The sequence below is a fragment of the Hyperolius riggenbachi genome, chromosome 7 (assembly GCF_040937935.1).
Source record: "Hyperolius riggenbachi isolate aHypRig1 chromosome 7, aHypRig1.pri, whole genome shotgun sequence".
Classification (NCBI taxonomy): Eukaryota; Metazoa; Chordata; class Amphibia; order Anura; family Hyperoliidae; genus Hyperolius; species Hyperolius riggenbachi.
The window spans coordinates 314,704,573-314,732,418 of NC_090652.1; the positions used below are offsets into that span (position 1 = coordinate 314,704,573).

General features: G+C 47.9%; 1 protein-coding gene across 3 annotated transcripts in view; it reads right to left on the minus strand.

The window, feature by feature from the left end:
- The window catches only part of HSPBAP1 (HSPB1 associated protein 1), a 106,974-nt gene that overhangs the window by 76,790 nt on the left and 2,338 nt on the right, over nucleotides 1-27,846 (minus strand). For all 3 annotated transcript variants that reach the window (XM_068246211.1, XM_068246212.1, XM_068246213.1), the window contains exon 2: nucleotides 10,037-10,222. In XM_068246211.1, the coding sequence (XP_068102312.1) occupies nucleotides 10,037-10,222 (186 nt within the window). The remainder of the gene's footprint in view (nucleotides 1-10,036; nucleotides 10,223-27,846) is intronic.

Here is a 27,846-nt window from a genome sequence, read left to right on the forward strand (position 1 = left end):
TCCCACCTTCCTGTCACTCTCTCCTCATCCTCATCATTATTATGTGTTTATATAGCGCCGACATCTTCCGCAGCGCTGTACAGAGTACATAGTCATGTCATTGACTGTCCCTCGAAAGAGCTCACAATCTAATCCTCACCATAATCCTAAATCTATGTATGTATCGTGTAGTGTATGTATAGTAGTCTTGGGCCAATTTAGGGGGAAGCCAAATTACTTCTCTGTAGGATGTGGGAGGAAACCAGAGTGCCTGGAGGAAACCCACATAGACACAGGGAGAGCATACAAACTCCGGGGAGAGTGTGCAAACCACTACGCCACCGTGCTGCAAATCAAGTCCTTTGACTAAACTCAGTTAAAGCAACTGAGACCTTAAGGCCCGTACTCACGGGCTGCAAAACTCGCCTGTCGCCAGCACACGTGAGCGTGTGGGCGACAGGCCGGCGACAGCTTCTCGCCAGGTCCCTCCGCGTACACATGCGGAAGAGGGACCAGCGGCAAGGCGGAAGCTGTCGCTGACGTTCCTCCTCCCCCCGCCGGAAGGTCTGTGAACCTCAATGGAGGTTGCTGCCGCTAGTCCGCGTACTCACGCGGACTAGCGACAGTTGCGGCGGGGGGGCAGCGGCGACTGGCGCCATGCGATTGAAACTTTCAATCGCATGGCGACATAGCGACGGGCGACAGTTCGGGGGCGCGCGGGCGTGCGACGGCCCATACTCACGGGCGACCTGTCGCCGCAACACGCGCGCGCCGCGTGTTGAGGCGACAAAAGTCCCTCGTGAGTATGGGCCATTACACTCTAAGGCCTGGTGCACACCAGAGGAGTTTTTCTGAGCGTTTTGAGTTTTTGAAACCTCCTGCTAATGTTATCCTATGTGTCTATGCGCACTGGAGCAATGAGGTTTTGTGATAAAAAAAACGATAGCATTACATTGGGAAGAGCTTTTGAAACCTCTAGCGTTTGGGGAGCTTTTCTGGTGTGTCTCAGCCCTTACACCATCCTCTCTATGTTCTATTCTTCAATCATCAAACCCCTTTCCCTGACCCCTCCTCTGACCTCTGGTCTCCCTCCTGAACCCCCCAACCCACCCTATTCCCTCCCTCTTTACCACCCTCTCCCCAACTTCTTTCATCATCACATCATTCATTCCCTCCCCCCATCTTCCCTCCCCCCCCCCCCTGTTATTTTCCTCCCTCTTCCCCCTCAGGTTTGATCTCAGATACAATGTGATGCGCTCTTTACTGAAATATGCCCGCAGAAAATGTTCTCCATGTAATGATCCATCGATCTCCTCTCTGCAGCCACGCTGAGTCTATCCAGCTGTTTAAGTGTGCCACTGGGCCGAGCGTAGTAAAAACAGCGCAGGAGATTTGGGCGTAGCCGGCGCCACCATAGGACGTAATAGGAATTACGGCTAAAACAGTGGACATTGAATAAATCAGAAGACGGAACCCAAATTACTATAAAAACACTAATTCGGCCGCCAGCAATAGCTGGAAGCCGAATTACATTATCCCCCCACTATCCATGGCGGCCTGGAGAGGGAGTAGTAATTAACGCCTCCTGGACCTGTGCAGGAGCAGGGTGAGCCATTTACTGTCTTTACACTGAGCCCAAATCTCCCGCCGGCTGATTCATATGTACTCCACTGGGGGGTGTCAGCGGAAGACAGCGTCACTTTACAGCCGCAATAAACAAGTCTGTCACATTGCAGGAGCAAAGTCCCCAGACTGATCTAACCCTCATTGTTCTGTACAGAGCTGTCTTTACTGCACCACAGAAAATCAAGGCTTTTACTGCGTTAAGAAAAAACTTTCCAGTAACACCAGTAGGTGGAGCTCTATACAAACATCTTCATTTTATTTGTAGTGTTATTTTTCTGATCAAAAAAACAACAATTCTTTCACAAATCTGTTGACTACCATCTAACTGAAAGGAGAAATGAAAGTGTAAAAGAATTCCTGTACCGTCCCTTTAAGCAAATAATTAAAACTTAAAATAAACAAACAAACCATAACCTGTAATAGAGGAAAATTCACCTAAGCGGTAAGCAGACCAGGGAAATGTCAGCAGCTGTCAGAAGTGGTTTTTACTCACGTTAAAAATTGTAATGTATGAACAGTTGAAATCTCCATGCACCGCCGTCTGCGCGTTGTGCCGCCGCTCTCCGCAATCCCGTCATTAAAACAGCCGGAACATTGAGCAGAGCGCGGCAATCAGGCCTCTTTACCTGGATTTCACTGCAATTTAATAACGGCTCTCACACGATTAGGTAAAAGGTAGAATTAAAGTAAGAACGCGCTGTTCCGGAAAGAACATTCGCAGACGCTCGGCGCGGAACGCCAGCTCCGCCCACCGTCTGGGGTGAGACTTCTGGCGGAGACGTTTAGCATTCTGAGCTGCAGCCAGACAAATACAGTTTTGAAAGAAATAGTATTTCCAGATTTCACCTTCACATTAGTAAGAAGCAATATGCATAATACAGAGGTTTAAAGAGAACCAGAGATGAAGCACCCTCATGTATTTTACTATAAATCAGTGGGAACATGACAGTAAACACCTACTCTGCTCTTTGTTTCATTGTTCTCTGTTTAATCTGACTGTTATCACCTCTGATCAGAATCCCCGACTGAGCACTCAGTCTAGCTTTGCTATGGAAAGATTATAGCTGAGTCTGTCTTCTCTGATGTCTTTTCAAGCCCAAGCCTGCCCCCTTGTGGCTCTGCTATAATGACTCAGCTATAATTATTCCCTGCAAAGCCAGAGTGAATGCTCAGTCCGGGATTCTTATCACAGCTGATAACAGACACTTTTAGCAGTGAGGATGAAACAGAGAGCAGGGTAGGTGTTTTCTCTAATGTTCTTACTGATATATACGGTAAAATACACAAGGGTGCTTCGTCTCTTGTTCCCTTTAACCTTCTAACGACCGCATCACTCCGATTGGCGTGAACATGGCGGAAGCCCCAGGACCGCCCAATGCCAAGTGGCATCAAGTCCTGGGGCGGGGTTTTGCAGGAGATTGCGCACACGTCGATTGCGCATGCATCTGCGCTTGAATGACGGAGCTCAGCTCCTTCATCAGTCTCCCAGAGGCGATCGCCGCTAGGAGACTGTTAGACGGTGAACCCGCCATCTATTTACACTGTACAGCGCTGCGATCTACGGCAGCGATGTGCTGGGGACAGCCGTGTCACTCGGATATCCCCTGGGGAGGCACAGGACCTATCGGCTCTCATAGGCTGCTGATGCCTATGACAGCTAATCGCACTGGTAGGCTGGCGGGGGGAGTGAGGGAGAGAAAAATTATACAAAAAAATAGGTATGTTTATTAAAAAACAATACAGAAATAAACAAACATTGGGGGAGCGATCAGAGCCCACCAGCAGAAAGCTCTGTTGATGGGCAGAAAAGGGGGGAGGGGATTCACTTGTGTAATGACTTGTATGGCTGTGCAGCGAGGCCTTAAACTGCAGAGCCCTAATTTGTACAAAATAGCCTGGTCACTGGGGGGAAGGGGGGTAAAGCATGCGGTCCTCAAGAGGTTAAAGAGGCCCTGTAGTGACATATTACTATATGCAGTAAATTATTCAGGTTATCCACTTTTATGGTAATTTTCCTGGTTTAGAAACTCTTCCTATATCTATTAATTGCTGACTATTGGTATGTAGCTACGCCCTCCCAGTGATGTCACTGTCTAGGCAATTTCGCAGAATTTTCCTCCCAGAGCATTCTGGGAGACTAGTCATTATTTTCACTGGCTGCGGAATTCTTAGAAACAGACATTCCGCAGAGCTGCACCTGACAGCAGTAAAGATGTCACCATTTGCGATAAACTTCAGAATGTAAATCAGGTTGAGGAAAGATTTTAGAATGGGAATGATTAAGTACGAGAATAGCTCTGCACATCTCATGTGAAGGTTCTGATCCCTTTTTTTTCCAATCAATAAACGGCTTGTCAATAGACATACTCAGCCCTCTACACACTGGAATCAATACCTGATTGATTTGTGCTGTCGATAAAACTGCTCAGGATATGAGTGAACCCTCCCTACCCCTCCAGCAAATTGATGGTTCACACGTTCCAACTGTAACTTAAAGGGATCCAAGCAGCTTTATTTTCTGCAATTTGTCCTGGTTTCTAATAGCTGTAGGAGCTGCCAACACCCCCCCCCCCACACACACACACACATTCCCCTTCCCTCTGCCCTTATTCATCCAAGAGAAGGTGTGAATATAATCAAGTGTGACTCTCAAAACTGTTTGAAGCATGGTGACCTACCCACCTGCTGATGAAAGCTTTTGTCTGCTCATTGCTACTGCTAATAACAGCAGTCCTTATCTGCCTGCTCTTTCTGCCAAGGAATTAGGATAATAAAAACAAACATTTAAATGTAAAAAGAGGTAGAATGTATTTTTTTTAGTAAGGAGCCAGATTGTTGGCATGCATTTTTAACGTGCTATTGTGATGCCCTGGGGCCTAAAATGGTACTCGGTTCACTTTAAAGGATACCCGATTCACAATGCTATTTGGAAATGGAGGTTGTGGAGATGTGGGAGCATGTGCGCAGAGCCTTACAGGTCTTCCTGATCACTCCCGCAAGGCTCTGTTTACCCGCAAACTGCACAGGTAGCGGGCGCATCTTTAGTAAGTCGCCGACCTTTACCTGGAGGTACTCTCCTGCACATGCGCATGTCTGATCCGCCCCCCCTTGTAACCACACCCCCCTGGGATTGCAGGAGAAAGGTGACACCAAACATCGATTCTTTTGCAAGCGACCAATATTTTCTGTCCTGCTCAATCGAGAAATTTGGTTGATTCATGCAGATATTGATAAAACTGTATTGATCGAGCATCGCTTCAATAAAATGGGCGAATTGAAAAGGTTAATCAAACGTGAAAATGGAATAATGTATGGGCACCTTAAGATCTTGCACACAATTTACCTTGTGGCGCTTTTAATGTACGCCCATTGAAAAGCACTGGACACTGATAGACATAATAAAGTTGGTGGAATTTGCGTTATGTGTTGTTGACGTGTTTGCTACCCATATTACGTTTGGTTCTAAGTATTCCCGCGCATGCACTGAAACACGTGACTTTCACACACGTGTGTTGCCAGCGACTCGTATGTCATGTGGTGAGCAGAATTACATGCACTGGCTACCTATAAAATGGAGACTACTCTTCAAGACTGGACTGTTCACCTTTAACCACTTCACAACTGAGGGGGTTTTATCCCTTGAGCGCCAGAGCAATTTTCTCCTTTCAGCGCTCCTCCCATTCATCCTCCTATAACTTTATCACTACTTATCACAATGAAATGAACTATATCTTGTTTTTTTCGCCACCAATCAGGCTGGATAGTGTAATGGTTAAGGCAGGGGTGTCCACACTTTTTCGCCTCGCAAGCTACTTTAAAATTTGCCGAGGCCAGGAGATCTACCAATGTTTCAAATGCACCCACCCCCCCCCCCCCCCCCGGAAATGTACTTAGGTATAGGTCCCTTCAGTATAGGTAAGCCGGGTATAGGTCCCTTCAGTATACGTTAGCTGGGTATAGGTCCCTTCAGTATAGGTAAGCCGGGTATAGGTCCCTTCAGTATAAGTAAGCTGGGTATAGGTCCCTTCAGTATACGTTAGCTGGGTATAGGTCCCTTCAGTATACGTTAGCTGGGTATAGGTCCCTTCAGTATAGGTAAGCCGGGTATAGGTCCCTTCAGTATAGGTTAGCAGGGTATAGGTCCCTTCAGTATGGGTTAGCTGGGTATAGGTCCCTTCAGTATACGTTAGCTGGGTATAGGTCCCTTCAGTATGGGTTAGCTGGGTATAGGTCCCTTCAGTATACGTTAGCTGGGTATAGGTCCCTTCAGTATACGTTAGCTGGGTATAGGTCCCTTCAGTATAGGTTAGCTGGGTATAGGTCCCTTCAGTATGGGTTAGCTGGGTATAGGTCCCTTCAGTATACGTTAGCTGGGTATAGGTCCCTTCAGTATACGTTAGCTGGGTATAGGTCCCTTCAGTATAGGTTAGCTGGGTATAGGTCCCTTCAGTATAGGTTAGCTGGGTATAGGTCTCTTCAGTATAGGTTAGCTGGGTATAGGTCCCTTCAGTATAGGTTAGCCAGGTATAGGTCCCTTCAGTATAGGTTAGCTGGGTATAGGTCCCTTCAGTATAGGTTAGCCGGGTATAGGTCCCTTCAGTATAGGTTAGCTGGGTATAGGTCTCTTCAGTATAGGTTAGCTGGGTATAGGTCCCTTCAGTATAGGTTAGCTGGGTATAGGTCCCTTCAGTATAAGTAAGCTGGGTATAGGTCCCTTCAGTATAGGTTAGCAGGGTATAGGTCCCTTCAGTATAGGTTAGCAGGGTATAGGTCCCTTCAGTATAGGTTAGCTGGGTATAGGTCCCTTCAGTATAGGTTAGCTGGGTATAGGTCTCTTCAGTATAGGTTAGCTGGGTATAGGTCCCTTCAGTATGGGTTAGCTGGGTATAGGTCCCTTCAGTATACGTTAGCTGGGTATAGGTCCCTTCAGTATACGTTAGCTGGGTATAGGTCCCTTCAGTATAGGTTAGCTGGGTATAGGTCCCTTCAGTATGGGTTAGCTGGGTATAGGTCCCTTCAGTATACGTTAGCTGGGTATAGGTCCCTTCAGTATACGTTAGCTGGGTATAGGTCCCTTCAGTATAGGTTACCTGGGTATAGGTCTCTTCAGTATAGGTTAGCTGGGTATAGGTCCCTTCAGTATAGGTTAGCCAGGTATAGGTCCCTTCAGTATAGGTTAGCTGGGTATAGGTCCCTTCAGTATAGGTTAGCCGGGTATAGGTCCCTTCAGTATAGGTTAGCTGGGTATAGGTCTCTTCAGTATAGGTTAGCTGGGTATAGGTCCCTTCAGTATAGGTTAGCTGGGTATAGGTCCCTTCAGTATAAGTAAGCTGGGTATAGGTCCCTTCAGTATAGGTTAGCAGGGTATAGGTCCCTTCAGTATAGGTTAGCAGGGTATAGGTCCCTTCAGTATAGGTTAGCTGGGTATAGGTCCCTTCAGTATAGGTTAGCTGGGTATAGGTCTCTTCAGTATAGGTTAGCTGGGTATAGGTCCCTTCAGTATAGGTTAGCTGGGTATAGGTCCCTTCAGTATAAGTAAGCTGGTTATAGGTCCCTTCAGTATAGGTTAGCAGGGTATAGGTCCCTTCAGTATAGGTTAGCAGGGTATAGGTCCCTTCAGTATAGGTTAGCAGGGTATACGTCCCTTCAGTATAGGTTAGCTGGGTATAGGTCCCTTCAGTATACGTTAGCTGGGTATAGGTCCCTTCAGTATGGGTTAGCTGGGTATAGGTCCCTTCAGTATAGGTTAGCTGGGTATAGGTCCCTTCAGTATAGGTTAGCTGGGTATAGGTCTCTTCAGTATAGGTTAGCTGGGTATAGGTCCCTTCAGTATAGGTTGGCCGGGTATAGGTCCCTTCAGTAAAGGGTTAGCAGGGTATAGGTCCCTTCAGTATAGGTTAGCCTGGTATAGGTCCCTTCAGTATAGGTTAGCAGGGTATAGGTCCCTTCAGTATAGGTTAGCAGGGTATAGGTCCCTTCAGTATAGGTTAGCTGGGTATAGGTCCCTTCAGTATAGGTTAGCAGGGTATAGGTCCCTTCAGTATAGGTTAGCAGGGTATAGGTCCCTTCAGGATAGGTTAGCCTGGTATAGGTCCCTTCAGTATAGGTTAGCAAGGTATAGGTCCCTTCAGTATAGGTTAGCCGGGTATAGGTCCCTTCAGTATAGGTTAGCCTGGTATAGATCCCTTCAGTATAAGTTAGCTGGGTATAGGTCCCTTCAGTATAGGTTAGCTGGGTATAGGTCCCTTCAGTATAGGTTAGCTGGGTATAGGTCCCTTCAGTATAGGTTAGCTGGGTATAGGTCCCTTCAGTATAGGTTAGCTGGGTATAGGGCCGGTGTCTTCCCGCGGTGGCGTCCAGGTCTTCACGCCGCGGCTGAGGGAGGCTCCGGTGGGCAGCGTGAGTGGAGTCGGAACTCGGAAGTTTTCCGCCTCTCCTCCCGATTGGCTGTGCGCCTCTCCTCCCGATTGGCTGCGCGCCTCTCCTCCCCTGATTGGCTGTGCGCCTCTCCTCCCTTGATTGGCTGCGTGCCTCTCCTCCCCTCCCCTGATTGGCCAGGCTCTCTCCTCCAGATAGGCTTCGCGATCAGCGGCCAGCAGCAGAAACTGCATTATACAGCTGCTGGCTGCTAAATTCAATGGGACGATCAGGCGGTCGAGATCTACCGGTAGATCGCGATCGACCTATTGGGCACCCCTGGGTTAAGGGCTCTGCCTCTGACATGGGAGACCAAGGTTCGAATCGCGGCTCTGCCTGTTCAGTAAACCAGCACCTATTCAGCAGGAGACCTTAGGCAAGTCTACCTAACACTGCTACTGCCTATAGAGCGCGTCCTAGTGGCTGCAGCTCTGGCGCTTTGAGTCCGCCAGGAGAAAAGCGCTATATAAGTGTTTGTCTTTGTCTTTTGTCTTTGTTTAGGTGGTACATTATGCCAAGAATTATTTTATTTTAAATATTTAATGGGAAAATAAGAACAAAATTGGAAAAAAAACATTTGTCAGTTTTTGGCCATTTTAGTTTTCAAACCACGTAATTTATTTGCCCACTTGTACCGGTTATTACACCTTTTAAATTGTGTCCCTATCACAATGTCAGGCGCCAATATTTTACTTGGAAATAAAGGTGCATTTTTTCAGTTTTGCGTCCATCGCTATTTACAAGCCCATAATTTTAAAAATAACAGTAATATACCCTTTTAACATACATATTAAAAAAACTTCAGTCCCTAGGATAACCATTTATGTATTTTTTTTTATTGTCATTTTTTTTTTAATAATTATAAAATAAAATGTTTGAGTACCTTAGGGAGAGTGTGAGAGGAAAATAGTTAATTCTAAATGTAAAAAAATGCTTGCAATGTAAAAAAAAAAATGTGTTGATGTAATTTTACTATTTGGCCACAAGATGGCTTCAGTCTTTTTTTTTTTTTTTGAATGCGTCCTGTAAGCGCTTACAGGAAGTGTATTGTGGTTGGGAAACTTTTTTTTTCAAAATGAAGCCGCCGATCATTGCTTCGGGGACTTAGATAAATGAATTCCCATTTTTTGATCTCTGGGCGAGCGGGTGGCGATGTGAACGCGCTCGGGAGCGCACATATGAGAGAGCGGGAGCGCGTACAGCGGCGGTGGTACGTATATCTACGCCCCAAGCATGGAAGTGAAGTTTAAAGGGGCGTAGATATATTGTACCCAGGCGAGGAAGTGGTTAAATCACTGAACAATTTTGGGCCCTGGATACATGAAGGACTTGCTGAAACTGCACTATACCCCTCAGATCAACAGGTTTCATAAACCTATTCACTTTCAAAGTGCACCTCAAACCTTGGAGCCAGAGCTTTCTGTCATGCTGCCCCTACCTTTTGGAATTCCCTACCACACCCAGTAAAGACAGCCCCTTCCTTGGAGTCATTTAAATCCAGACTGAAAAGCCACCTGCTTAGCCTGGCATTTGCAGACTTGTAGAATCTTTCCTCTGTACCACAATTTACCAATCAACCAATTACTGGTCTGAGCCATGCTTACGCGCTTTGAGTTCTATGGAAGAAATACGCTTTACAAATGCTGTTTGTTGTTGGGTAAAAGTGGTTTGAAATGTCCAGCAAAGGACAGATGTCGGCTGTTTTGGTCGACAATCAAAAAAAATGTAGCTGAATGACAACTGATAGCTGGTATTCTGCCCCACCCAATTGGTGGTTCAATTCAGCCAAATATTGGGCAGATATAGTGCAGTTGGACGGTGTGTAAAAGTCGTTCAGAGAACACTTTTCCAGAGCGCGTGCGCCTGTCGTGTGATACGTCACTGGCGCAGTTTGAGCCACATAGTCATTTGGATTATCGGTGCGCATTAACGATTTTGTTTACTTGTCGTTTCTTTTCGCCGAGTGATGTCGTTTGCTTGTGTGCGCCGACTTTTTATCTAGCGTGTGACCAACCTGTACTCATCTCCCTTCTCCCGATGCGGAAGCGCAGGCTCTTGTCCTGTAACAGGTCACACAGGTGGGGGACGTTCCATCGGGAGGCTGGCCAATCATTCGCCATGCCCAGGAAAACAGCGGGACGGTTCAGGTTGAGAACGATCTCTCTGGCTTTCTGTGCGGAAAACGGCTTCATACTGGACCCTGAAAAATAGAGAAAGTTTAGATTTACAGTTCAGTAACTAAGGGTGCTCACACACATACAATTTTGATTGGCCAATGACTGACACATTTTGCCACCTGCATGTAGTATGAGAGTTTGCCTACACAATCTGCTCTGAGCACAGGTAGTCCCCAGTTAACAAAGGAGACAAGGACTGTAGGTTTGTGAAACCCTGTGCCCTCTCTGTCCCCTGTGCATCCTCTATGACCCTCTGTGCATCCAGTGTCCCCCCCACTTTGTCACATCTGTTTCTCTGTCTACCCCCTTGAGCCCTCAGTGCCCCCTCTGTCCCACCTCTACCCCTGTGCCTCCACTGTGTCCCTCTTTCTATCCCCCTTCTGTGCTTCCTTCTGTCCCCCTTTATGCCTCCTTCTGTGCTTCCTTCTGTCCCCCTTTGTGCCTCCTTCTGTTTTTTTCTACCCCCCTTTGTGTCTCCTTCTGTGCTTCCTTCTGTCCCCCTTTGTGCCGCAAGGGGATACTTACCTTGAGGAGGGGGTTAGCTTCTGCATCGTAAAGAGGCTCCCCCCATCCTCCTCTTCAGAGGCACTCCAACGCTGGGACCCCCGAAAATCCAATTGTTGCTGGTTCTGCGCCTGCGCACTAGTGGCTTTCCGAGCCCAATTGAGTCCACTCCACCGTGCCGGTCCGAGCTGTCTGCGCCTGCACAGTAGAACGGACCTGATCGAGCTTGGCTATTGCCGCCAAAGCACGAACGGAAAGCCGGTAGTGCGCCTGCGTGAGCAAGCAAAGGGAAATATTATTGTTGCTGTTGGCTCAGAGTTCCCAGCGCTGGAAAGAGCTTGCGGAGGTAAGTATCTTTCCACTTCACTTACAGGTAAGTTTGCTTTCTTAAAACAGAAAGTATTTGCAATAATTCAGGTTGCAGTGAGCTCCGGGATTTCTCCCACAATGCATCGCTGCTGAAATATGCAAATCACCCATTTTTTGTCCCTGTAAGCTAACCACACCTCCAGATCCGCTGGAATGCAGTGATGTGTTAATATTACAGAGCCACACTTTTTTTTTTTTGTCCTTTGTAGCCCCTCACACACCCCTAGAAGTTCTGGTTCACCATTGCTGGGTACTCTGTAACTTTAAGTGAAGTGGGAAGTTTGCATATTATCTCTTCCAGTAAGGCCTAGTGCACACCGAGCGGTTTTTGGAGCGATCCGCCGGCCGCATCCGCCTGTAAAAACGCTTGGCTAATGTATTGCAATGGGATGGTGCACACCGGCGGTTTGAGGTTTTTGCCAAGCCGCAAACGCGCCTCCTGCTGCACGTTTGCGGTTTTCGGAAGCGTTTCGTCCTCAATGTAAAGTATAGGAAAACCGCAAACCGCTCTGAAAAACGCTAGTTCAGAGCGGTTTGCCAGGCATTTTTGTTACAGAAGCTGTTCAGTAACAGCTTTTACTGTAACAATATGTGTAATCTGCTACCCAAAAACGCACCCAAAACCGCTAGGTATGTTTAGAAAACCTCTCTACACATGCCTAGAATCGCTCTGAAATCAGCTCCCAAAACCGCTAGCGTATTGCGGATCTGCTAGCGGTTTTGGTGTGCACTGGGCCTAACTGTGTTTTCTGCTTTTAGTTTTCTATTGTGTTTAATACTTTAGACCAAAGCTGCATATTACCGGCTGGTGCACACCAGAGCGTTTCTGGAGCGTCTTTAAATACGCGAGCGGTTTGAAAACCGATTGGGTAATGTATTTCGATAGGCTGGTGCACACCAGAGCGGTTCGTTTTTTCCACAAACGCAAACTCTAGGGCTGCAGACTTTTTTAGATTTCTGGGGCGTTTCTGCCTCAATGTTAAAGTATTGGAAAGTGAAAAACGCTAGATCAGAGCGGTTTTCCAGGCGTTTTTGTTACAGAAGCTGTTCAGTAACCGCTTTACTGTAACAATATATGAAATCTGCTACACAAAAACACTCCAAAAAAACGCTAGGCATGTTTAGAAAACCTCTCTACACATGCCTAGAATCGCTCTGAAATCTGCTCCAAAAACTTCTAGCGTTTTGCAGATCTGCCAGAGGTTTTTGGTGTGCACTGGGCCTGTGTCCGCTCTTTATAAATAAAGTCTAATAACAATGATTAATAGTAAGATGAAATCTCCGTCTATACGTCATGTTCCACCTATATTGCTTCATTTCACAACCATTGCAGCGACGTGAAGATCCGAAATGATAGAAAACGTTTCCAGTGTACAAATCTTTATGGACTGCTCTGTATGTATAACAAGAGCCCACGTGAAGGAGCCTATAGTCCAGATAATACCCCCCCCCCCCCCAACCAGCATCCCCCTCTCCGCTCTCCTCAGCCCCTCCTCCGCACACCTCCCATCATCCTCGGCGTCCTGCGGAGTCGTCCCGCGGCAGCTGTCACTGCGATTCGCTCTCCGCTGTAATAAACGGCTGCTTTACTGCCATTCCCAGCAGGAGAACCACAAAGAAGAGGAACTTTAAACAGGAAACAAAAACACCCCGAGTTTATCGTCCTCGCTGAGCGCCGCTTAACAACAGCGTTTACAGCGTAACAGGCACTGATTTACCGACACGCACGCTTACAATCGTTAAGGAACTTGGATGGTTGCTCTTCACGATAAATACGCGATAAATCCTCAACAGGCTGTCTAGTAACTGTAAACAGGACGACGCAATAATCAATACGGCGCCGGGAGGGGATCCGACCGGAACATCCAATTATTAGCTAGAGACTGTGTCCAACGAGTGCATAGAAGGACATCACGGCGGATGTAGCCAAATCTGCCAACCACCATCACTCTACCTGCTTCAAGTGGACCTGAACTCTGGGACAGGACAGAAGGAAAACACAGAGAAATGCTGTATTTAGAGAGTTTAGCCTGTCTAATTCACCCTCATCTGTGAATAATTACAAGTTGTAATTTCATCTCTCAGCTGGCTTTGAAAGCACAGGATGTTAACCTTATTTCTACTTCCATGAAAGCAGGACGTAGACACACTGCAGATTCATTGCAGGATTTGTGTCAGCTGTAACGGAGAAATTGTTTTCTTTAAAGGTTATTATGCTGTTGCGCATCTTTTAGAGCAGAGAAGCAGTTCTGAGTTTAGGTCCGCTTCAGGTCAAGCATGCCTAAAATAACATTAAAAAATGCTTCAGGTCTAAAGACTACAGAGAAGATCAGACAGCTGGGGATTGCCTGTATTTTATATGTAAGGAACAAATCAAGTCTTATAAACATGCTAGATGGTTCCCAGTTGTCTCTGACGAGAATCTACTGTGTGTATGGCAGAATCCAATCCTTACCAATGCATCCCGCAGGATCCGAACTGGAGCATTGTCTCAGCCCACTCTATTGTTACTCACGCTTCTTCTCTAACCACCCCTCGCCCCCCAACCCCCGTCATGTGCCAATTCTCAGAGCACCAAATCTCAGTGACTCTCTGCACAGCACCAAATCTCAGTGACTCTCTGCACAGCACCAAATCTCAGTGACTCTCTGCAGAGCACCAAATCTCAGTGACTCTCTGCAGAGCACCAAATCTCAGTGACTCTCTGCAGAGCATCAAATCTCAGCGACTCTCTGTACAGTGCCATATCTCAGTGACTCTCTGCACAGCACCAAATCTCAGTGACTCTCTGCAGAGCATCAAATCTCAGCGACTCTCTGTACAGTGCCATATCTCAGTGACTCTGCAGAGGCCCAAATCTCAGTGACTCTCTGCAGAGCACCAAATATCAGTGACTCTCTGCAGAGCACCAAATCTCAGTGACTCTCTGCACAGCACCAAATCTCAGTGACTCTCTGCACAGCACCAAATCTCAGTGACTCTCTACACAGCACCAAATCTCAGTGACTCTCTGCACAGCACCAAATCTCAATGACTCTCTGCAGAGCACCAAATATCAGTGACTCTCTGCAGAGCACCAAATCTCAGTGACTCTCTGCAGGGCACCAAATCTCAGTGACTCTCTGCACAGCATCAAATCTCAGTGACTCTCTGCACAGCACCAAATCTCAGTGACTCTCTGCACAGCACCAAATCTCAGTGACTCTCTGCAGAGCACCAAATCTCAGTGACTCTTTGTACAGCGCCATATCTCAGTGACTCTCTGCACAGCACCAAATCTCAGTGACTCTCTGCACAGCACCAAATCTCAGTGACTCTCTGCACAGCATCAAATCTCAGTGACTCTCTGCAGAGCACCAAATCTCAGTGACTCTCTGCAGAGCACCAAATCTCAGTGACTCTCTGTACAGCGCCATATCTCAGTGACAGCGCCATATCTCAGTGACTCTCTGCACAGCACCAAATCTCAGTGACTCTCTGCACAGCACCAAATCTCAGTGACTCTCTGCACTGCATCAAATCTCAGTGACTCTCTGCACAGCATCAAATCTCAGTGACTCTCTGCACAGCACCAAATCTCAGTGACTCTCTGCAGAGCATCAAATCTCAGTGACTCTCTGCAGAGCACCAAATCTCAGTGACTCTCTACAGGGCACCAAATCTCAGTGACTCTCTGCAGAGCATCAAATCTCAGTGACTCTCTGCAGAGCATCAAATCTCAGCGACTCTCTGCAGAGCACCAAATCTCAGCGACTCTCTGCAGGGCACCAGACCTCAGTGACTCTGCACAGCACCAAAGCTCAGTGACTCTCTGCAGGGCACCAAATCTCAGTGACTCTCTGCAGAGCATCAAATCTCAGCGACTCTCTGCAGAGCACCAAATCTCAGCGACTCTCTGCAGGGCACCAGACCTCAGTGACTCTGCACAGCACCAAAGCTCAGTGACTCTCTGCAGGGCACCAAATCTCAGCGACTCTCTGCAGAGTACCAAATCTCAGTGACTCTCTGCAGGGCACCAAATCTCAATGACTCTCTTTATAGCACCATATCTCAGTGACTCTTTGCAGAGCACCAAATGCTACAGCCATTTGTGTGTGCTCTCTGTGTTTGCCTGGGTTTGCCCCTCGTGTTCTGGTTTCCTCATATCCACAACATACTAGTAGGGTATTTGGTTTGCCCAGATTATCCACAGAACGCGGCAGGGACACTAGATTGTGAGCTCACTGGCAGAGATGGAGTCTAATTCCTGTTAAGCGCTGCAGAGAAAGAAAAAGAGTTGGCGTTGAATAAAATAAATAAAAAATCTGCCCATTATACATAAAAAGCGCTTCCAGTTCATGTGAAATATGCAAATGATCACTTTGCAGATTAGCAGCGCTGTTCGTTATGCATGAAGTTACATTAACAAGTTACTCTAAGTAATTTCTCTTAATATATACCTGCCAGCCACCCTTCAAATCCGCATTATCAAAAGTACAACCTAAGTCAGCCCCTAATTACAGAGTCACAAAGCTCAGCTGCTGGCAGGCAAAAGAATAAAAAATAAAATAACAAAAACTTAATAAAGTTTTGTGTAACGCACTTCCTGGTGGTACAAAGCAGATTCATAGGTTGCGTGAAATAAGGCGCACAGAAAACAGAGTGCGTCTGGATAACGAAATATCAGTAACGGAAAAAGTTTGTTTTCAAGTGGACATCGAGTGAAACCGGAAACATGTAAATCATAAGCACCGTTTTAAAACAGAGGGGAAATCAAAACGAAAAGATATTTACTTTAAAAACTGTTACATAATTCAAGAATACAGCTCAACCTAACCCTACTCTCGCACAGAACCCTCCCCTGGTGGTGCCAAACCCTAAGACCCCCCTGGTGGTGCCAAACCTTAAGACCCCCTGGTGCTGCCTAACCTTAACCACCCCCTGGTGGTGCCTAAGCCCCCCCCCCAGTGGTGCCTAACCCTAAGACACCCCCCTGCTGGTGCCTAACCTTTACCATCCTCCTTGTGGTGCCTAACCAACCTCCCTGGTGGTGCCAAACACTCACCACCCCCCTGGTGATACCTAACCCTAAGACCCCCCCAGTGGTGCCTAACCCTAACCACCCTCCGTGGTGTTACCAAATCCTAATCACCCCCAGGTGGTGCCTAACCCTAACCACCCCCCTGGTGATACCTAACCCTAACCATCCCTCTGGTGGTACCTAACCCTAACCATCCCCCTGGTGGTGCCTAACCATCCCCCTGGTGGTGCCAAACCCTAACCGCCCCCTGGTGGTGCCTAACCACTCCCCTGGTGGTGCCTAATCCTAACCACCCCCCGGGTGGTGCCTAACCCTAACCACCCCCCTGGTGATTCCTAATCCTACTCTCACACAGAACACTCCCCTGGTGGTGCCTAACCCTAACTACCCCCCTGGTGGTGCCTAACCCTAACCACCCCCCTGGTGGTGCCTAACCCTAACCACCCCCCTGGTGGTACCTAACCCTAACCACCACCCTGGTGGTACCTAAGTCTAACCACTCCCCTGATGGTGTCTAATCCTAATAAACTGTTTGAACAGGGTAATGCAATGTCCCAGATTTTATATTAACAAACAATACATTTGCATACTGTCCAAAACATCTACTTTATATAGAACAAAAGTACCGGTAATCTTTCCAACAACATTCACAGATACAGTTGTGTTCAAAATTATTCAGCCCCCACTGAAATTGAGTGTTTTGGCCAGTTTGACATTGATTTTGATCATTTCAGTCATCTTGTTTACAATTAAATCAAAGAGGCACTTGTAAGTCAGACAAATATAACATAACATTTACAGTGGTTTGCAAAAGTATTCGGCCCCCTTGAAGTTTTCCACATTTTGTCACATTACTGCCACAAACATGAATCAATTTCATTGGAATTCCACGTGAAAGACCAACACAAAGTGGTGTACACATGAGAAGTGAAGAAATCACAAAAAAAACATTTATTACTGTATTACAAAAACAATTGATGTCATTTTAGTTGCATTTGGTTCTTTAAAAAGTCCTTGTAAGATTTCATTCTGAACACAATTACGAATGTACACTTAAGGTAGCCATACACTGGTCGATTTGCCATCAGATTTGACCAACAGATAGATCCCTCTCTGATGGAATCTGATCAGAGAGGGATCATATGGCTGCCTTTACTGCAAACAGATTGTGAATCGATTTCAGCCTGAAACCGATTCACCATCTGCTGAGCTGCCGCCTGTCCCTACCCCGCCCCCCACCGCATACATTACCTGAAGCCTGGTCCCGGGCATCTCCTCCGCATCACGGCATCCTGCATAACTTTCTGTCACTCCAGTGACAGCGGAAGTTCAAATAGAGCGCCCTCCATTTGTACTTCCGCTGTCACTGCAGTGACACAGGAAGTTATACACCGATGCTGTGATGCGGAGAAGATGCCAGCCGGGAGGTGATACGGAGAAGATGCAGGGAGCCAGCTTCAGGCAATGTATACCTGCGTTGATCATACGCCGCTAGCGATGCGCTCCCTACGGTAATTTCCCGCACGGAGCGATCGACGGGATCGAAAATTTAGCGTTTAGCATGAACGATGTGACAGCAGTTTCGATCCCAGTGATCGAATCTGCTGTCGATCGTCGGGTAATCGGCCTAGTGTATGGCCAGCTTAAATTCCCTAAAACCCCTAAAACCCTTTACAGCATTGGGAGGTGAATAATTTTGAAAACAACTGTAGATTAGTTCACTTCTCATCGACTTCACTATATCAAAACTCCAGTGCACAGAAGTCTACATACACTTTGGTAATATCTGGTAGTGTTGCCTTTCTTTGGTTTGAGTCGTACATTTTGGGTAGCCTTGCAGTGTTTTCTTACATTTCAGCTAATTTCTCTTGGCTGAACTGGCTACCGATAAAATGAAGAATTCTGTTTAAGATTGGCTTATTGATAATCAAATCTTTGAACAATCTGGGCCCTGGAAACCTGAAGGATGTGTTGCAACTGCATCACCCCCCCCCCCCACACACACACACACACACACAATCACATGACAGAGCCTTCTGTCATGCTTCCTCTACACTTTGGAACTCCCTGCCATACTGAATCAGGACATCTCCGACTCTGGAAACATTTAAAGAGAACCCAATGTGGTTTTTTTTTTGGGGGGGGGGGGGGAGGGACAAAGAGGCATGTTCTCTACCTCATGACATAACTCTGTCCCCCCCCCCCCAACCCCCACTCTCTGCCCTCCCCCACCGCCGCGCTCTCTCCCTGGCCATGCCCCCTGCCACTCCCCCACCTCCCTGCGCGCGATGAGAGACACACAGTCTCTCCGTGCAGCGTTGTGACCCAGAGGTCACAAAAGTGAAAGTGGGTCATTGCGGCCCACAGGAGCGGCTTTTTTCGTGCCTACCTGATCCGCTCAACCCCGCGAATCAGGTAGCCTACTTTTTTTTTTTCATTTTATAAGCCCACCTCAGGCTCTCTTTAAGTCGAAACTGAAAAGTCACCTATTTAGTCTGACATATATGAACACCTGACTATCTCCTCTGTAATGTAGTCCACCCCACACCTATGTATTGATCGGAGACATCTCTGCGCTTTGAGCCCTTTGGGGGAAAAAATGCTTTACAAGTGTTGTTGCATTGTATTATTATTATAATTGGGGCAGGCTTGAAGGCCTCCTCACTAACACTTTTTTTTTAGGTTCGGTCCACTAATATTCAATAGCATTGAGGTCAGGGCTTTGTAAAGGTCACTCCAATGCTTTGACCTTGTTGCCACATCTTGGGGGTCATTATCCATCTGGACAGCCCATTTTGATGGATCTACATTTTCCTTGCTGAACTCTTGAGATGGTGCTGCAGAATATCTACATAATTTTCCTTCCTTGTGATGTCATCTATTTTAGCAGCAGCCCCCACAACATGACGCTCCCACCGCCATGCTTTACGGTTGGGGTGGTGCTCTTTGGCATGCAGTAATTCTAACACCACATACCAAGGTTGGGAGAAATCAAAACCTGAAGTTCTGGAGGAGGTGGGGAACAAACGCCTGACTGCAAATCTCCAGAAAATAACATTCAAGTGCAAAGTCTGTTATTTTCTTGCAGCAATCCTTCGGTGAAAGTCTACACTTCCTGTAAAAATAACGAAGCATCAGACGCTGTTGTGCAGCGGATTGTGGCCCCTCCGCGGGCGTCGCCGTCTCATAACTCACGAGGTGTTTTTCTGTCATCAGCAAACAGCTGCGCATTATAAATCGCCTATTAAATTATTCAGATGTGACAGAGTGCTGCGCCGCACCGCGTTCCGCTCTGCGGTTTGCGGCTAATGAATGGCGGAGTCGCGTTCGGGGAATACACATTGATTTTTCTCCTCCCCCACCCGCGGCTCCCCCCACACACAGTTTTGATTAACAGATCGTGATTTATTCTGACTAATAAATTAGCGCCAAGCAAATACAGAGGAGGTGAGGCTCAGGATTGCTCCTCCGTGTGTCGTTCTGCAGATCCCGAGAGCGGCAAGGCGAGATTTACAAAGAGCTGCTTGGGGCCTCTTCTGCTGCACTGACTGCTTCATCACACCGGCTGGAAACCGACATTTAATCATATTTTCTATGCATAATTTGTGTAACAACTGAATATTGGGAGGACAATATCTACAGTGGACATGAACCTGTGTTGTGTAGATCTGTAGTCACCGGGTCACTGACATGGGGGGGGGGGGGGGGGGGATTTATAATAGTTGCACATGCAGTCTGAGCATCATTAATAAGTACTTTGTTCTTTTTCAGTAGTTATCTGTAATTTTATACTGTATTATTATTATTTATTGTATTTATAAAGCACCAACATATTACGCAGCGCTGCACAATAGATAAATGGGTTAACATACAGGTAGGACATACAGGAAACTCACAACAAAACAAGATCATGCAAATGATTTGATAACAGTAGTTCAGTGTCAAAATAGAGGCTGTTGTAGTCCACAAGAGGGGCAATTGACAGTAATTCTGGGCATACACGGCTAGATAGTGCGCCGGTATTAAGCCAGCGGCTCGATGCCTGCGCGTCACCGCTCATCCGCGCGGATCGATTCCCGCTCGTCCCTGCGGGAGCTTTCTAATCAGCGCTTCGTTTTTTCTATTTTCTGCCCGCCGGTATCGAGCGAAGAATCGATCCGGCGGGCAATCGGACCTGTCGGAGCCATCAGCGGCTCGATTGATAAGAAGAAACGAGCCGTGTATGTCCAGCATAAGACTGCAAAATCAAGCTGGAAACACTAGGGAGGAGGGCCCTGCCAGAGGCTTACAATCTAAAGGGTGGGGATGGGGACAATAGGTGCATCTGTTGAGAGGGTGTCTAACAGAACATATTATGGTGCTGGTGTAGGGGAGTAACGCAAGCATGAAAAGATTAGTCTTGAGGGCTTGTTTGAAGGTATTAAAGATGAGGGTGAGTCTGATGGCTGGTGGGAGCGAGTTCCAGAGAGTGGGGGAAGCCCTAGTGAAGTCCTGCAATTAACTGTATACAGGTAGTTCTCGGTTAACAAACAAGATAGGGACAACAGGTTTGTTCTTAAAGTGAACCTTAACCAGCCTGGCGTTCTATTAAGACCTGGCGTTCTATTTAATTAAAAAAAAACTATCGCATGCAGCTAAAGTTGGCTGCATGAAAGCCCACTAGAGGGCACTCCTGTTGCGTACTTCTGATCGCCTCTGGCGATCAGAAGTAACAAGAAAGGCCGCGATTTCGCTTTCCTCGTCACCATGGCAACGAGCGGAGTGACGTCAGCCGACGTCCTGACGTCAGCCGCCTCCGATCCAGCCCTTAGCGCTGGCCGGAACTGTTTGGTCAGGCTGCGCTGGGCTCAGGCGGCTGGGGGGACCCTCTTTCGCCGCTGCACGTAGCGGATCGCCGCGCTGCGGCGGCGATCAGGTAGCACACGCGGCTGGCAAAGTGCCGGCTGCGTGTGCACCTTTTTATTTGATAATAATCGGACCAGCAGGGCCTGAGCGGCACCCTCCGGCGGTAATGGACGAGCTGAGCTCGTCCATACCGCCAGGCTGGTTAACTAAAAACAAGAAAAAGATTTTTACTTAACTGCGGGTTCTAACTCTCCCCTGCAGCCGCCCTGTTCCCGAGGTGTGCCAAACTGATCCTCCGGTTTCCCGCCGCAGCTTAGTTTCGTTTTTGCCGACTGATCAGTTGGCGGACCACTGCACCTGCGCAGCCCTGGCCGCGCGCATTCTCGTTCACGTCAGCGAGCGCATCCTGCGGAGGTGCAGTGGCTCGCCAACTGATCAGACGGCAGAAATGAAACTAAGTCGCGGTGGGGGACCGGAGGATCGATTTGGCACACCTCGGGAACAGGGCGGCTGCAGGTGGCTGGTCAAAACCCCAGGTAAGTGAAACTCTTTTTCTTGTTTTTAGTTAAAGTGCACCTGAAGATTGTTTAAAAAAATAAAGAGAGTTTCAATTACCTGGGGCTTCTGCCAGCCCCCTGCAGCCGTCCTGTGCCCTCGCAGTCCTGGAATCCCCCACCGCAGCTCACTTTCACTGCCGATGGTCGCTGTCCACTGCGCCTGTGGGGGACCGGAGGATCTTTGAATGCCAGTGCGGGACAGGATGGCTGCAGGGGGCTGGGAGAAGCCCCAGGTAAGTGAATCTCAGGTCTGCAATTGTATCGTGTGTACCTAGCATTAAGGTTCACCTAAAGAGACCCTATATTAAAAAAATGCACCTGAGGGGCACTTATCTTGGGTGGGGGAAGCCTCTGGATCCTATCAAGGCTTCCCCATCCTCCTGTGTCCCACAGTGGTCTCTGTCTGCCCCTCAGAAGGTACAGCCGATAATTTGTCAGGCTGTTCAATATTTACCTTTCCGTGGCTCCAGCGGGTGGCGCTGTTGCGGCTCTCCGCTCGGAAATAGACGGAATAGCCGATCCCAGTTGGGTCCGCTCTACTGCGCAGGTGCAAGAGACAGTAGAGCGGACCGACAGCAATCGGCTATTCCGTGCCGAGAGCCGCTACTGCGCCTGCGCTTTCCATGCCGAGAGCCGCTACTGCGCCTGCGCTGGAGCCAAAAGGGAAATATTTACAACCCCGCCGTTCAGTGAGCCCGATTGCTGCCGCCGTGGGATGGAGGAAGCCTTGATAGGATCCAGAGGCTATCCCAGGCCTGGGCAAACTTGGCCCTCCAGCTGTTGCTGAACTACCAGTCCCACAATGCATTTGCCTTTACGAGTCATGACTGTGGCTGTCAGACTCCTGCAAGGCATTGTGGGACTTGTAGTTCCTTAACAGCTGGAGGGCCAAGTTTGCCCATGCCTGGGCTATCCCCTGCCCCCAGGGGCATTTTTTTAAATACAGATTTTCTTTAATGAGTACTTCCAGTGAAAAAGAGAGCCTGTCATGTGGGGTTCTGTCTTACAGAAACCCTGTAAAGAGGAAAGCCTCCAGATCCTATTGAGGCTTCCCCCGTCCTCCTCGGTCCCACGGTGCCGAAAATCCTCCCGGAATGGCAGCGATGTAAATATTTACCTTCCCGGCTCCAGTGCAGGCGCAGTATCCGCTTTCTGTTAATAGCCGATCTCCGTCGGGCCGCTCTACTGTGCAGGCGCAAGTCGCCTGCGCAGTAGAGAGGGCCTGACGGAGATCGGCAATTTTTGCCTATCGCCCCCGCTGGAGCCAGGAAAGGTAAATAAACCAGCGCTCGTCAGGCTTGTGGAGGGAGGATCGGGACTCTTCGGGGGAGCCAGCGCTGGATTGCCTGCAGCTACAGGGGAGGGGAAAGCCTCATTGGGACCCTGAGGCTTCCTCCTCCCAAGGTAAGTACCCCCCAGGGGAACTTTTTTATATTACAGAGTCTCTTTAATGTTGCCAGGATCGGTGGGTGTAAGGCCGGTTTCAGACTGCATACCTGCACTGTGGTGTGATGATCACATTGCCATGCAATGCTGAAAATAGCCATCGGGGATTACCGCAGCAATGCTATAACCTCCCTTCTGGCTGCAAACCAAGCAGGAAATAAGGCTCTCTAGCACTCGCTTACTGTGGCCAAAATCTGAATTACACAGAAGTGTATTGAAAAAAATACGCTTCCGCGCATGCGTGCCGCAACGGAAACGCCAACATTTTTTTTTAAAAAGCTGCATCACCATAGACTTACATGACTTCCAGTCGCCGCACTTGTTGCATGACAACACGCTGTTGCTTTTGCGGCAAATCGGCCACTTCTGGCGGAACGCATCGCGCCGCGTCAGGTATGACATGCCCCATAGACTTTCATTGGCATAGCGTTATGCTGCGGCAAAACAGGGTAATGCAGCGCGCCAGTGTGAAAGGGGCCTAAGGGTTAATAACCCGCTGGTACACACCGTAGCAAGAAAAAGTATGTGAACCCTTTGGAGTTATATGGATTTCTGCACAAATTGGTCATAACATGTGATCTGATCTTCATCTAATTCCCAACAATAGACAATCACAGTCTGCTTAGACTAATACCACACAAGTAATGAAATGTCTCCATGTTTTTATTGAACACACCATGTAAACATTCACAGTGCAGGTAGAAAAGGTGAACTCTTGGATTTAATAACTGGTTGAACGTCCTTTGGAAGCAATAACGTCAACCAAACATTTCCTGTAGTTGCAGATCAGACGTGCACAACGGTCAAGAGTAATTCTTGACCATTTCTTTGTACAGTATTAGTATTAGAGAACAGAGGCGCCAGCAGGATAAAAATACTTAAAAACTTTAAAATGCTTGGGAGGCAGCGGTGGACTTACCTCCAAAAAGCAGTCACATTAACTGTTAATTTCAATAAGACAAATTTATTGTGGCATAATCCCCAGAAAAAGATGTAACACGTTTTGCAGGTACAACCCGCTTCATCAGACAATAAGACAGGGATATGAACAGAACGTAGTCATGAACAACTGTAGCGCCTCTGCAATATTCTAGGGATGTCTGGTGTAAATCGCTTTCTTAAGGTCATGCCACAGCATCTCAAATGGTTGAGCTCAGGACTCTAACTGAAAATACACCTTCTGGAGTAGAAGGTGTATTTTCTTCTGCTTAAACCATTCTGTTGATGATTTACTTCTATGCTTCGGGTTGTTGTCCTGGTGCAACACCCATCTTCTGCTGAACTTCAGTGATCCTGCAAAAATGTCTTTATAAACTTGGGAATTCATTTTTCCTTTGATGATAGCAATCCGTCCAGGTCCTGACGCAGCAAAGCAGCCCCAAATCATGATGCCCCCACCACCGTACTTCACAGTTGGGACGAGGTTTTGATGTTGGTGTGCTGTGCCTCTTTTTCGCCATAAATAGTGTGTGTCTCTTCCAAACAACTCAACTTTGGTTTCATCTGTCCACAGAATATTTTGCCAGTACTGCTGTGGAACATCCAGGTGCTCTTTTGCAAACTATAAATGTGCAGCAAGGTTTCCTCCCACGAACTCCATTCTTATTTAGTGTTTTATGTATTGTAGATTCACTAACAGAGATGTTAGCCTATGCCAGAGACTTTTGTAATTCTTTAGCTGACACTCTAGGATTCTTCTTCACCTCACTGAGCATTCTGCGCTGTGCTATTGCAGTCATCTTTGCAGGGCATCCACTCTTAGGGAAAGTAGCCGTGGACTGATGAACTGCAAGGCTTTTGGAGATAATTTTATAACCCTTTCCAGCTCTATGCAAGTCAACAATTCTTAATCATCGGTCTTCTGAGAGCTCTTTTGTGCGCGGCATCATTCACATCAGGCAACGCTTCTTGGGAGAAGCAAACCCAAAACTGGTGTGTGTTTTTATAGGGCAGGACAGCTGTAACCAGCACCTCCATTCTCGTCTCATTGATTGGACTCCAGCTGGTTGAGCTTGGAGATGTCATTAGTCTAGGACAGGGGTGTCAAACTCAGATACAAAGTGGGGGCGAAATTGTACTATGGGACCTCGTCACAGGCCAACCTCAATGTCTACTGGCCACCTTCCTCCCTTACAAAGTTCCCTGGTGTGTATTGCCCCCTCCCCGTCAGCACCTATACAGTTCCCTGGTGTCTAGTGGTCCTCCCTCTCCTATAAAGTTCCCTGGTGTCTAATGCCCCCCTCCCCTTCAGCACCTATACAGTTCCCTGTTGTCTAGTGGTCCTCCCTCCCCTATACAGTTCCCTGGTGTCTAGTGGCCCCCGCCCTCCCCCATACAGTTCCTTGTTGTCTAGAGACCCCCAACCTCTCCTATACAGTTCCCTAGTGTTTAGTTATTCCCCCATATCCCCCATATGGCTTCTCTGGTGATCTAGGGCTTCACCTCCAATAGAGCTTCCCTGGTGGCCTAAAGTGGACCAAATATAATGTAAAGTGGGGAAACCACCTGAGGGCCAAATCTGATGGCTCCAAGGGCCAGATTTGGCCCGCGGGCCCGAGTTTGACATGTATGGTAAAGGGGTTCACATAATTTTTCCACCTGCACTGTGAATGTTTTGGAAGACTTTATAAACATGGCCGCAACTGTCTTGCCGATGGAGGGGTGGCGTTTAACCTCACTAATGCATTACACTTCAGCGGGTGAGTTATTAACCCTGAGATCCACCAATCCTGGGAACATTAAAGGACACATCCAAGCAACTGTAAAAAAAAACAAAACCTATCTAATTACCCGGGGCTTCCTCCAGCCCCTTGCAGCCATCCTGTGCCCTCGCCGCAGCTCCGCTCCCACCTGGTGGCACGGGGTCCCCTCCAGCGCAAGATGCCCACTGCGCCCAGTAGCGGCTCTCAGAGTTGCACAGACATCATTGGGACTGTAGTTCTGCTCCTGCGCAGTACAGTCCGTCACTGTGACTCCATGAGCCACACGCTGAAGCACAAGAAGATGCCGTCCTGGCGTAGTCGGCATCTGCACTGGAAGGGCCCGGGAGCCACCGGAACTGTGGCGAGGGCACAGGGCAGCTGCAAGGGGCTGGAGGAAGCCCCAGGTGATAAGATTTTTAATTTCCCTGGACCTTCTCTTTAAGACAGAACCTTACATGACAGGCTCTGTCTTTTATACTGGAAGCATTCTTTAAAGCAGGAGGATCAGCCATACTATGCCAGGGAAAACAACATATATAAGTAGATAAATAGTTGATCTACTTACATAACACTTGTATTGTACTGTCCACATTTTGATTTCAGTGAATGTTATATAGTAAATGAAGAGAAATCTATTCCTGGTGGGAACCATATCTTTTGCCCACAGTTTAGGCTAAATCCTGATGTCATTTCTGCCCTTTACTTTTTTTCTTTTCTCCTCCAATCGCTGAGTCACTTCAGCCTTGCTTGTACACACAAGAAAGTAAAAATTTTAAAGAATCCAAAATGGAAAATGTATAATACTAGCATGCTCTCCTGAAGACCAGCTAAGTGGCTGAATACCTGCTCTACCCGTCAGCTTCTAAACCCAAGACGAGACCCGGTCATTTCTACTTTGAGTATTTTTCAGCACCTTTTCTGGGCCCAGGTGCTGACTGGTCGACTCCCTGGTGTCTTAACCATTGGAAGCAGTCGAGCGATTGGACAACCTATTTTGATTAGTTGCTATGACGACAAACTCGATTCCTCAGAATGCATGGAGGGTGCAAGACAGGAGCACCGGAAGGGGACACTGGAGGCACAGGGGGAGACAATGGAGGCACAGAGGGATTGGGGGGGGGATACTGGGGGCACAGGGGGAAAGAGGGGGACACTAGAGGCACAGAGGGATTGAGGGGGGATACTGGAGGCACAGGGGGAAAGAGGGGGACACTAGAGGCACAGAAGGATAGAAGAGGACACTGGAGGCACAGAAGGATAGAAGGGGACACTGGAGGCATACGGGGACAGAGAGGGCAGTGAGTGGAGGCACAGGATGGCATGGAGGGGGGGTAGCACTTGAGGTACAGTGGAGGCACAGGGGTAAATAGGGGACACTGGAGGCACAGGGGGACAGAAAGGGGCAGTGGAGGCACATGATGGCACAGAGGGATGGGAGGAGGGGCACAGTTGGACGCTTGGGACACAGTGAAGGCACAGAGGGACAGTGGAGGCACAGGTGGGAACAGTGAAGGCAGATGGGGACACTGGAGGCACAAGTGTGCACAAGGGAACACTGGAAGCACAGGGGGATACAGTGTTCCAACATACATACTAATTCAACTTAAAGCGGGATTGTCACCATAAAAATCAAATTTCAACAGCAAGTTAAGCCATGACAACCTTTTTCTTCTGAATTCCTCCCGGACTTCTATGGTGGCTGATTTCTGGAGTGTAGCCCTGTTCCCTTGCAGAAAAGGCCTCGGCTCTTTATCTCATGTGCCTGCATAAGTAGGGCCCACCTGCGCAGTAAGCTGATCGTTCATGACTATGTGTGCAGGCACAGTATGGCCGCGGCCGTGCAAGAAGGGAAGCGCAGCCACAAACTGAGGGTCCCGGTGAGCAGAGGTGGTACGGTCGAGAGGAGAAGGGAAGTATATGGGTGATCCAGAGGAGAAGCTCTTCTTGTGTGTCTATTTTTCATTTATAATAATCCAAACATTTTTATAGCGCTTTTCTCCTGTTGGACTTAAAGCGCTCAAGAGCTGCAGCCACTGGGACACGCTCAAGAGGCCACCCTGCAGTGTTAGGAAGTGTTACCTTGAACTCCCTACTGAATAGGTACTGACCCTAGCCATGACTTGAACCCTGGTCTCCTATGTCAAAGGCAGACCCCTTAACCATGACTATTCAGCCACTCCTTCACCATAGGGTTGCTCCAGCTC